The sequence below is a fragment of the Dermacentor albipictus genome, chromosome 2, assembly GCF_038994185.2.
Source record: "Dermacentor albipictus isolate Rhodes 1998 colony chromosome 2, USDA_Dalb.pri_finalv2, whole genome shotgun sequence".
Lineage (NCBI taxonomy): Eukaryota > Metazoa > Arthropoda > Arachnida > Ixodida > Ixodidae > Dermacentor > Dermacentor albipictus.
Window position 1 is genome coordinate 201,881,429 of NC_091822.1, and position 12,321 is coordinate 201,893,749.

The 12,321-nt window shown below is 48.9% G+C and overlaps 1 protein-coding gene across 2 annotated transcripts in view; it reads right to left on the minus strand.

The window, feature by feature from the left end:
- Positions 1 to 775: 775 nt before the first annotated feature.
- Positions 776 to 12,321, minus strand: part of LOC135904562 (uncharacterized) — an 81,819-nt gene continuing 70,273 nt past the window's right edge. For both annotated transcript variants that reach the window (XM_065435420.1, XM_065435421.1), the window contains 2 exons: positions 9,327 to 9,471; positions 776 to 6,179 (listed from right to left, as the gene is read on the minus strand). In XM_065435420.1, coding sequence (XP_065291492.1) covers positions 5,921 to 6,179; positions 9,327 to 9,471 — 404 coding nt within the window. In that variant the 3' untranslated portion in view covers positions 776 to 5,920. The remainder of the gene's footprint in view (positions 6,180 to 9,326; positions 9,472 to 12,321) is intronic.

Genomic DNA, 12,321 nt, shown 5'->3' on the forward strand with positions numbered 1-12,321 from the left:
GCTCAATATCGTGGGCAGTCAACTCCGTCTTTCAATAGCTAATCTCTTGGATCTGTACATTATGCCACTGCTCTGTAGTATATTTCAGTCAGCCGCTGTTGACCATGCATAAAAATGCCACTAATATGATATCGTTTTTTCCGGGAAAAAGACTCGGTGTAAATTAGCCGAGAGTATCGCCTGTATTCTCAGAGATTTTAAACGAGCTATGAACAGTGGCGCCGACAACATTTGGGGTATCTTATTTAAAAGTAATAATGTATGTAACCGTATACCGCGGGTATAGCGAAGACGTGTTCTACGCGATCCTCCGTCATCAACACTTCGGAGCAACGAAACCCAAAGTGAACGAGGATTCGTGAATGGCACCAGAACACGGGTATTTCAATAGCTGAACTTCCAGAAAGCGGCAGTGCACAAGTCTCAGTTTGATCGTTAGTGCGCGGTTATTGTTTCTCTGAAACTTCAGGCTTTGACACTGCGTATAAAAGATCGTTTCTTCTAAGTCTTCTTTCTTTTAAATGGTACTCTCTAAACAGTGCAAACAGTAAAAAGCAAATGTTCCACACGTACAGTATAACCAGGGCAAAATCGAACGCTGCGAAAGAAGAAAACGCGCTAAAAATACACAAACCTTAAAGGACGGTGAACACTCCAAATTTACATCGCAGTGAGCAGTCCGGGGAAGCATAGATGGTAAACAAGCTTTCTGTAAAAGTAAGCGTGTTAACGAGCATGACTGGATGAGATGCAACTTTCAGAAACATGAATGACGTAGGCCTTAGTGAAGCTGTTGTATTTAGTATGCAACAACATCGGTACATTACTCCGAAGAACTGACGATAAAGGTGAATCACGAGCGCGTATTTCAAGAATAAGCCATGCAAAAAATTTTATAAAGCGATTTTAGCTTTATCGCGATTCATCACTTTTTTTCTTTTTTTCTCACACACCTCGCTACAGCGTCAAAAGCCTAAAGCATTATCACTGCTTATTGTGTGATTTATTCTTCGAGGCTAGGTGGTGCCAAGTGAAATGTCGCGACAGTCCTTGAGATAAGCACGTATAAATCATACCATAAAAACATTTTATTTGTATAACGTTGCGACTAGTGAGAACATCAAGAGTTCGCCAGCAAAGTTAAATGGCGAAGGTAGCCTTTACAAGGCAGCGTTTCAGAGTACGGAGTATCACGGCCCGTATATACAGAAAAGCTCTTACAATGTATAAAATTGTTTGCGGGAGCAAATTCCAACCATTCGTAAAGTTGAAGAAGGCGGCCTGCCAATGGCCGATACGAATTTCGCACGAAATGCTTTGAGGAAACATAACACAACGACAATTCAGTATCAACAATGAAAACATGGCGCCCCAGTTGGGATGAAAAGTGCGCCCGACTTATACTCACGAGGGGGTGAAGGGTGCCGCAAAATACAGCCGCACTTGGGCACGCGTTCGTTTCATTTAACATGACCGACACAACCCGACGCTAGGGGTGTTCACCTCCGACCACGGAGTGCGCCGCCTATGCTCGGTCCTCTGCTTATCTGTTCAACGTGCACGCCGCCCAGCGCTATTTGCCGGCACAAGTGTGGCACTCAATGGCCATCTCTCTTTATGTCTGCTAAGCGCAACCACGTACTGTGTCTAGTCAACGCCACACGTGGTTTATTGCGAGACAATGTGGTCACAGGAAGTCGAAGTGATAACATCCGATCCTGAATAGACAAGAACGGACATAAGGGCGACAGCACACAGCGCCGTCTGTGGTCGTTTCTATGTCGGTACCTGTCTTTTTAAGCGCTACTTAGGATAGCAGCATGATAACCCGAACCTCTGCCTTAATCAACCGACGGGCTGACAAGGGAAGCCTCAGACTACAGCCGACGCTTCGACGAGTTGGTTGCATGCAGGCTTCTCTCTTGGTGGAGTACATTACGTCGAATCTGTCATGGTGTAGCGCAGGAGTTTCCAAAGTGGGTTCCGCAAATCCCGGGGTTTTCACGAACGGTATTTTAGGGTTCCGTGAGGGGCCAAAACGAATCCGAGTCCATTGGGTGGATTTTTACATCAGAACTTGAATTAAACAATTAGAAGCACCACTTCCGCACTTAGGTAGTCTTTTGCAAGAAATATTCCTTCATCACAAGAACCCTCGCGAGGCCGTGGATAAACAGCACATCGGTGGGGAACAAGAAGCAGTGGGGAAAGGAGTGAAGGCAGGTGAAGTTCCCCAAGGCCTCAAAGAGTTCGGGAGCAGCCCTGCAGAGAGACGGCCCGATCTGAAACGAGGCACGCAATGAACCTGGCTGATGATGAAAAAGGCTGATGACAGAGACAAGCCGAAATGACAACTTCGACGAAAATGACGATCATGGCAGTAAAAGAAACTGCGCGCTATGTCACGCCGCGCGCTGTGGAAAGAATATTTTTCCAGTTAGAATTCGAGAAATTGAAGTACTGCTGTGTCGTCTGAAAAACACCTGTCATTTGACGAATGCTGTGAAGCAGTGCCTTATACGCTTTGCTCGCAAGGAGAGAAGAACCAACTGTGGTTCTTCCGGTTTCGGTGCCTTAGAATTGCACCCAGCCGCATTGCCTGTTTTCAGTTATTTTTTTCGGCCAGGAAACAAACCTGTGACATTGTTGTCCGCAGGCGGACCCCACAGTCACTGAAGTAAGACAAGGTTCTCAAAGCAAAACTATGGAGCAAGAAAATAATTCTGTTTAACGTTAGCATGGCAAAGGAGTTCTTCAATTTCTCCGGCCTTCATGAATGAGAGCTGACAAACAAGGATGTCATAACAGACTCCTGCCCCTTTGAAGTAGTGCGAGAGAGAGGCTCAGCTGTCAATTGACGCCTGTTGACCGACAGCCAATGAGGGGAGCACAGTGCTTTTCCAGTACTGCCGAGTGTAAAGTGGCTGCCGAGAGATTAACTCGCGCGCTTCGCACGCCATTGAATCGTTGCACGTGGCACGCTGAGCGGAGGTGCACTTGCCAGAAATACAAGTACGACACGCCGTACCCCAAACACCGCGCCGCCATCGCATTGCATAACCAGAAGAAATATCGAGATCTTACGGCTTGTTCGGTAGCAATCATTGTGATTTTGTTTTCCCTTGTCGTTCGCCGACGCTGCTTATACTCACTCAGTGCCGGCGGCGTCAGTTGTTTTAGAAGTAGCGGGCAAAGGAAGGCGACTTTATTTACAATGTGGCGACTCCTATATAGCTGCTTTATCCATGCAGGCAAAAGAAATGTGCTGGGTAGGTTGTGTGGTCCAACATTCGAAACAAAAAGAAGCGTGCTGCCCGACGCCGCGTCAATTCACATTAAGAAGCGCCTTTCACGTCGGAGGTAGACAGTGTTTGTCAGATACAGAGGAGTATTGTTGAAGCAGCTTTAAATGCCAGATCGCCATTGGCACGAACGACTTATGGCGTGATGACAAATTGAGCCTGAGGCACTGTCACTCGCTGCCTTCAGCGGCTGCCGTTTACGCTCGAACAGCAGCTCTCCTTTCAGTACATGTGACACGCTCGCGATGTGTCGTGTCTAGCAGGTCCTCTCTCTCTCTTTTATTTTTTTCTTAACGTGCAGCGATCTCTCTCGCAGCGTGTGCACCCACCACCAGAGGCGTGGGAAGCTGCGCAACAGTTCTCGAAAGCGCACCTGCTCACAACCGCAGGCGTTCCGAGGACGGACATAAGGCTGAGCACGGAGGCGAAAAAAACGGCGAGACTCAAGTGGTCGTCCTGCAATCTCCATAGGAATCGCGTGTCAAGCTAACATGTGACGCGATTAACCCCTAGTCGGCTGGTTGCTCACAATCATCAGGTGTGTAGTAGTAGTAGTATAAACTTTTATTAGAAAAAAAATCACATTCAGGTCCAGTGGGTGGGGCCCTGGACTCTGGCGATCGCGGCACGCCGGGCTTGGTCGAGAAGGGCCAATTGGTCCTCCCGCACCGTGCTGGCTAGCCACACCTCCCACTGCCTACTGTTGGAGTTTTGCCCCATAAGGGGTGATTGGATTTCTTGTGGCCGACTCTGGCACGACCATGTGATATGGTCAAGAGATGGCCGCCCTCCGCACCAAGGGCAAGTGTTGGGATACCGGGTGGGGTGTATGTGGTGTAGTAGGAGTAGGTGGGGGTATGTACGGGTTTGTAGTCGGCGCCAGTCCCGCATTTGCGCTGAGTCCAAGGATGTGTCTGGAAAACTATACCGTTGCCTTCCTCGTCTCTGTGCCTCCAAGATATCTTTTGCTGTGATCGGAGATTCTACGAGAGTGCATTCCGTCGCTCGGATGCTATATTCTCGAGCGAGGCGGTCCGCCCTCTCGTTACCCCTCACTCCGACGTGCGCCGGACACCACGTAATAGCGTGGTGTTCCGTGACATTTCTTCCTAGGATTTTGATGGTGAGTTTGGGCAGGGTGCCTGCCATGAAAAGGTGACATGCCGACTGCGAGTCGGTTAGTATTAACCCAGAACGTGCTCTATTTTCAGCGTCACGTATAGCCAGAGCCACTGCAGTAGCCTCTGCTGTGGCCACAGACTCTGTTCTGACTGTTGCGGAAATAGTAGTTTGTGCGTTTGTGGCTACCACAGTGAAAGTTTTGCTATCCTGTTTGCACGCGTCCATGTAATAAACCTCCGGATTTCTACCGAACCTGCGTTCTAGTGTCCCGGCCCGTGCAAGGCGCCGTTGTCTGTGGTATTTCTCGCTCAGGTGTGCAAGTTTTCTACAAACACCTACGATGAAACGTCTCTCCTGATACATTTTAGCTACTATTGGTGCATAGGACGAAGCCAAATCCATGTCCGAGATATTGCAACTCTCATTATATATTCGACGCAGAAAGCAACACCATCGTAGTCTCAACAAAAATTTGAAAAAAATATTCCGACAAGCTGAGAACCGGACATTCGCCCGACTGAAAGCTAGACGGGACGGCAAGGGAATGAACGCGCACAATAACCCTTCTCCCTTGTACGCCGTGCGTTTGCTATCTAAGAAAATGCATAAAGCGGCACAAGCAGGGTTTTTCGCCGAACGTTATTGGGTTTTTTTGCGGTGAAACAAGTACGTTGAACCAACGAATAATATTGATGTCACGCGCTTGGAGAACCCAACAAGACTCTCACGTGTGGCAGTGAAGAAAACGCGCGCATCGTGTGATCGGGCGTGTGCCCCTTTAGCCGCGCTTTAGTTGCCGCGCGTCGAAAACGACAGGAGCGGAAGTCCCCTGGCGTTCTCGAGGGGCCTTCCTGAAGCAACGTTGTGACACAGTTTTTGCCACATAAATTATAAACTCCCCACAATTGCTGCCAAAGCCTAGAGCCGCGTCTGTCTCGCCGTTGCCGTCTAGTACTCGCGCCAAATCGGAGGTTCCCTTGACGCCTCATGCACACGTGAGATCCACTGCAAGTACTGCCGCTTCGAACCGCGTTCTTTGTCTCTTTTTTAGGGCCGTAAGCAATAAACGAGCTCCAGAATCGCTCTAATCGAGATTAATTCCGCGACCGCCTGCGCGGTTCTTTGACGCTCTCATAACGGGGCCGTTTTCGCTTACGTCAACGCTAGCAATGAGCCACCATATAGTGACGGGCTCCCCGAGGAAAAGGTTCGCAGCCAGTAGGAGTCTCTGTGCTGAACGCGTACCTAGGGTGGTGCACATGAAGGGGGCGGAGTTCGTCATACCTTATACATGCAGGCGACCGGCGCTGCAGCGAGTGTTAATCCGGCAAAACGCGGACTGGACTCGGCCTTGCTACGAGAGGAGATCGAGCAAAAAAGATCCACAGCGAAAAGTAAGCCTTGGCCCACTCGGCATCCGCGTCACCTTCCGATCCCGCTTGGCAGTCCCCCGTTAGCAAATGCTCGGCGAAGAACATCGTGCCGAGCTCGGCCGTCTACGACCACCGGCGCAGCGCCGTCGCGGCGGCGGCCAGCGCCAGCAGTGGCAGCCCGCAGGCCCCGAGGGCCGGTGCCCGGCCGGTGGTGGACGAGGCAACCGCGTCGCACTCGGTGTGGTTCAGGTGCTTCTCGCAGGACCCGGTGAAGAGGCTGCTGCTTAGGTAGCCCGTGTAGCGCTCGAACAGCCGGTACGCCTGCGCGCCACATTGCTTCTCCGTCTGGGCCCGGTAGCAGTTGTAGAAGGCGTAGAAGTAGCTGCGACAACAACAGCGCCGGGCGTCACCAATGGCAAAAACACGAAAGCGAAACCGCGAGGCGCGTTCGTATAACGAGTCCTAAATCCGCAGCGCGTTATCCCACAAGACGACCATTTGAGGGATCGCCAGCCGTCTGTGCACAGGCGCGATGTAAGAACGGGCGCGAGAGAGAAAATCTGGGGCTTTTGCTCCTTATAAGATATGACTCTACTACCTTCTAGTTCTTTAGTTCACTGTAAATCTGCCCAGGCACTACGGAGGAGGTTTCTTAGCGCGTGTTGTAGGCGTTTGTCCCTAGGCGTGCCGTCATTGCGGAGTGGGGTCGCGTTTGCGTACGCTCGGACGCTGGCTGCCGGCGCGGTAAAATAGGTGAAGCAGCGGGCACTGACGCCTGATTTGGCGACCGCTGTGTCAGACGGAGTGTCTCGCACCTGCGGTGCTTGCGCTCAGTCGTGGCAGATCATAGCTTTTTCGTGCCTTACAGCGATGTACCTTGTAAATAACGTACCGTAATAGAGCCCGGGCCACATATATTGAAAGTCTACAAGGCAGAGCGCCGTAGCAACCGCGGTTGAACGCAAGTGGGTGAAAGGCCGCCGGTGACGATTGACTCAGCACCAGAGTCGCTGGCGCGAGAAAGTCTGTTCGACGTAGATTCAGAGGCACTGGTGTGACTGGTCGACACCGGTGCCTGACACCGTTTCTGATGGGTGTTGCAGAAGTCGCGGGGCATGGTAGCGCTGAACTTAGCGTCACAAGTTCACGGCTGGACTGAACTATATTTATTCAATCGTGTTCTTTACTAATTGTAACAACGTAACATACGTACTAATTGTAACAATTTGAAAAATTGGCTGTCCGCGATAGCGATAGGCGATCTTATACACCACTGGCCGCCCTGTTTCCAGCTTTGAGCCCTCGCTACCCCTTGGTTGCCCTGGCGATCCTGCGTCGCCTGCTTTATTATAACCACAGGTGCTCTCTTGAGGCCTCCGTTTGCCGGTTACATGTGCCCTCCTGGAGCAGTGCTTGTAATGAAAATCCAATCTATAGATCGTCGCGACGAAAAAAGCGACCCGCGACTTATACAACACCAGTGAGAACCTTGCCACTTCAGACACAGCGATGACCAAATTGGGCGTCCATGCCCACTGCCTCACCGCGCGGGCCGCCAGCGGCGGAGCGTAAACTCGATCGCACTCCGCAATGCCGGGGACAAGTAGGGAACAAACGCATACAACGCGCGTCAAGAAATCTCCTCCGTAGTGCCTAGGCGGAGTCATGTATTCAAAGAGCAAAGGCCCCGAAATTTTCTCTCTCACGCCGGCTCTTAATTGCCCCTGCGCACAAACGGCTGGCGATCCTCAAATGAACGTCTCTTCGTTATCCCTGGCACATCACCACACTGAGGTCGAAGGCCACGAGCTCTGGCGAGGCCAGCGTCAATCAGACTTCAATCAAGGCACTGCATAACAACCGTATTCCTGGTCATGTATGGCCATTAGTCTGCCAGAAGCATTCTCAGCTTGCGCTCCCGAACATTAAAGCGTTGGCCAGTTTGCCCGATGTACTCCTCCTCACCCTGTTGTACGTGTCCTCTGGAAAAAAATATATTTTACGCTGACAAGGGAAAAAAAATGAAAGAAAATGCGGACAAGCTCTAGACAGCTGAATTCCTGAGGTACGAGACACACACTAGCTGAAGCCAGGGCGCTGTAGAGTCCAGTATCATACCAGTCCGACCCATTATATGACAAGGTGCAGTGCATGTGCGACCACCACATTGCTCACTTAAATATAATACTGAGAAGTGACGTATTTACGGAGAAAAAAAGATCCCAGAACATCCGGGCATAGGGCGCCCACAAGTCAAAGCGGAACGAGTCTCTCGCTTACCGCGTCTATAGCTGCCTCAGTGCAATGCCGCGACAGCAACTGGGAATGTTGCAGATACGTGAACATCACACAAGGCACATGAACGAGTCCGTAATCTCATCATTTGTCGTGCCTCTAAGTCAAACCTGTCTAAATCATTTCGCAAACAAGTGCCTGTCAGTGGATAGCGATTATTGTTTTGAAATAAAACACCGCTGAAATAAGCACACACACCTGAATAACATGTTTTCGATTGATAGAAAAAACTGAATGAAAGCAGATGTCGGTCCTACTATATTCTGGGTTTTTCTATTGGATACACAAGCAATATACTGCGCCGTACCTTGCAAACAAATATCATGCGGAAGAGCTCGGTATGGCAACTTGACCGATATAAGCGCGCTGTCGCGCCGAGGAGCGCCTTGCTTCTTTTTTTATGGAGGCACGCGTGAGAACAAGTTTCGAGCAACAATTTCATGCGTCCTGGTTAAGGGTGTGCGAAAAGAGCTCCTTAACGCTATCGCGTTAATAAGAAATTTCGAATACGAATCGAGTGGTCTTCACTATTTAATTCGCAATGGGAAATTGACGAACATTCTGCTCGAATCTACCAGCACTTATCGAGGGAGAAATTGCTGCCCGAGAGCAGAAGCACGACAGAAGCAGTTGCGCAGTGGTCCCTGGGCGCGGCGCAGATTAGTTATGCCTAATAGTCTCCAGCCATTAAAACGGAATTTGTCCTCTCGATTATTTGACCAGTGTCACCGCGTTTGCACCCCTTTAAGAACAACGTGCGGAGCCGCAGCGCCACACACTTCTCTCCTTCAACGAACACAGCACCCTACGTGCATATCTGGTGCTCCCTCGATTCGTTGAGTGTACTGTCCCTGTACAAACGAAATGAGTTGCTTCTCATTTGCAAGCTCTTCCGTTGGACTGCAGTACGCCCAGTTGCGAACGGCACTACGTGCGCGTATCAAACAGAGTAACGAAACCTGCCATTTTGTTTTTTACTAAATAGCCTGCGGGGATATCTCGCCTTCATTAGAAATTTGAAAAAAAAATGTTGTTTTCCCCAAATACTCCCATTCAATTCAATTTGGAAATTTTACAATTCGAACACCCTTAACTTTGGTACACGGCAAGCCTGAGACACCGGATCCAACGAGAGTTTTCCTGCGGGATCAAAACGGTTTGCTGCGAGAAGCCTTGGGCGGCTATGCCGCTCAGTGTGCCCCTCGCATCTCTGAGCGCGCATATAGATTCTCACCAGCAGAACTGGGGCAGCGTGCTGTTGTGCTGCTGGGTGAAGTCCATCTCGGAGCTCATGAGCTTGCTCAGCCTCTCGTATTTGCCGCTGCAGGGCCCGTCGCGCCGAGACATGCGGCCGAAGCAGGGAGCGTACTTCAGGTACTCTGCACACAGCACGCGCACGATCACTCGCTGGGCTGGGCACACTGCGAGGGCAGACTGGGTCGCGTCACCATCACCGAAGCGACCCCGCCTCTTTAAAGGGGACGCAATATGATAGCGACCTCTCTCTTTTTTCTGCGTTTCATTTTCTTTTTTTGGGGGCTCAATAACGGTCGCACCAGTCGATAACTTAGAAGAAAAAAACATACCGGCTTTTTGGCTTCCTTGCGCATGCTTCACGATGCCACGAGGCAGAAAGCAGTCACGTGGGAGCAGAACACGCTCACTAGGTCGCCTGACATGCTGCGGCCCGATGTAGCGAGCCGGAGAGAGAGTGCCAGAACCGCACGTCATTCGGGGCTACCACGTGAAAATCTTGCGTCATGACGTCACGACACATACACACCTACCGGAAAACGAAACTGAAAGATTTATTTATTTATTTATCTTATACTGTTAGCCCGGGGGTCATTACATGCGCGGAAGACCCTAACGCAACAAGTGCAGCATAAAGAACAACTGACACAAAAGCACCAAACATTCCAGCAGAGAATCAAGCCAGTTCAAACTATAGAACGCACTGAACAAGCACAAGCAATGAACAGCTACTAGCTGCGTAAAAGTTACGCCTTACATATTAGTTACCGGTAAAACTAACTTCTAACACACGCCAGAAAAGTTCTTCAAGCTGACATGGCAGAATCGGAAAATACGCCGCTTCATTTAGGCCACTCCCGGTGTATACGCCGGACTATGAAATCAACAGCGAGCTTGGCAGCCTTCCGACCGACATCCGGCCCGGTGCCGTGACGACAGCTCAGGGTTCGTCATTGCGCGCAGTAGAAGAAAGCTTTCCCGTCGCGCATCATATTTTTTTCTTGTGGCCTCGAGTTCACCGCACCGGTGCGTGACAACAAAGCGCGCCAGTTGCTCTTTTGGTCAACGACACCACCACCTTCTTGGTGCGCACACGGCTGCATACGGGGTCTTCATTCTTAGATTCAACGGACAATGTACGGGGTGACGATTTATAGGTTCTGCGAAATTTAGAAGAATCGCCTCAGGCAGATAGCATAATTCTTATTCCTGAGCTGGATTATTCCAAGAGGTGGACATAAATATCACGAGAAATCGAAAAACATCTTCAACTATAATCCACAGAACATACCTAATGAACTTTCTAATTACTTTATGGTACATATTGCAACCTGCTAATTGTGGCCTGTGAGCTTGCAGGACGTATACACTTGAATTGCCAGTATGACACCACTTTCGAGATATTATTTCCCAATGTGTGAGCCGAAATACACGGGCGTTCCAGTTACTTTTCATTCATTCATTCATTCATTCATTCATTCATTCATTCATTCATTCATTCATTCATTCATTCATTCATACATACCTCAAATACCCCCATTTGGTATTTTACATTAGAGGTGGCCATAACTAGGCCATATCTTCAATGAATGCCTTGAACGATGAATAACTGGAGTAGTGAACCGCTTCAGCAGGTAGACTATTCCAGTCTTTGGCTGTTTGAACGAAGAAAGAGTTAAGATGAGCGGTGGTGCGAGCTGGAAGGGGATAAACAGCCGTTGAATGGCTATGACAGGATGAAGTGCGTTTTTTTATTTATTTATTTATTTACATACCTACTTCGCCCATTGGGCATTACAGTAGGGAGGACAGATAATCAATATAAAATACAAGATTGCACATTCTTAAAAGGTTAAACACTTCAGACCATGGGTACAATACTAATCATACATGTGTTACATTTTAAGGGAGCGCATGAGACAGCACAAAGAACAAGTTTCGCCCAGGTAACAAGTTACACTTATTTTCACAGCACGTTGGCTAACATTGCAAAACAAACATCAAAGAAGATTACAAATGGCGAGTGCATTTTTATCTGCAAACATATGCTTGGAGAGCAGTGGGGAATGCGACATCAGAAGCAACTTGAATTAGTTCAGGAGGCAGCAGGTTCCATTCGTGGATTGTACGGGGAATAAATGAGTTTTGGTATGTTGTTGTGCGCGCGCATATTTCTTTTATCTTAAGTAAGTGGTCGCGGCGCCCAGATATGTATGTTGGTGGTCGTAGATAAGTCTCTTTGTTTAGTGGTGTGCGATTGAAGACGATATCTCGAAGGAAAGAGATGCGGGAAACAACACGGCGTAGCGAAAGATCTTCTAAACATATGTGCCGTTTTATTTCTGTGATGCTGCTTGGAAATGAGTAAATGCCGGTTATGAAACGGGCCGCACGTTTCTGTATCGCTTCTAAGCTATTCACAAGAATTTGTGTATGCGGGTCCCACACAACAGACGCGTATTCGAGAATCGGGCGAACGTTGCTTAGGTAAAGTGTTCTCTTGACATCTAGTGGCGCGTGCCTAAAGTTCCGTTTGATAAAATTAAGTACACGCCCTGCTTTTAAAGTGATGCTTTGAATGTGACGATTCCATGTCAGATTGGAGGAAAATGTGACACCTAAGTATTCAGCTTCGCGTGTTTCTGATAAAGGGGAGCCGTTCAAGTAATACTGTGTACGGATTGGTTGCCGCTTGCGGGTGAAACAAATATGCTTACATTTTGAGACGTTGAGGGACATAAGCCACCTGTCACACCATGAAGAAATTTTATTTAGGTCTGTCTGTAATGCTACTCGGTCGGAATCATTATTAATTTCTCTGTAAAGGACGCAATCGTCTGCGTACAGCCGGATTTTCGAAGTGATTCCTGTGCCAATGTCATTTATATATATATATATATATATATATATATATAAGAAATAAAAGAGGACCTAAGACGGAACCCTGCGGAACGCCAGAAGATACGCATGCATAT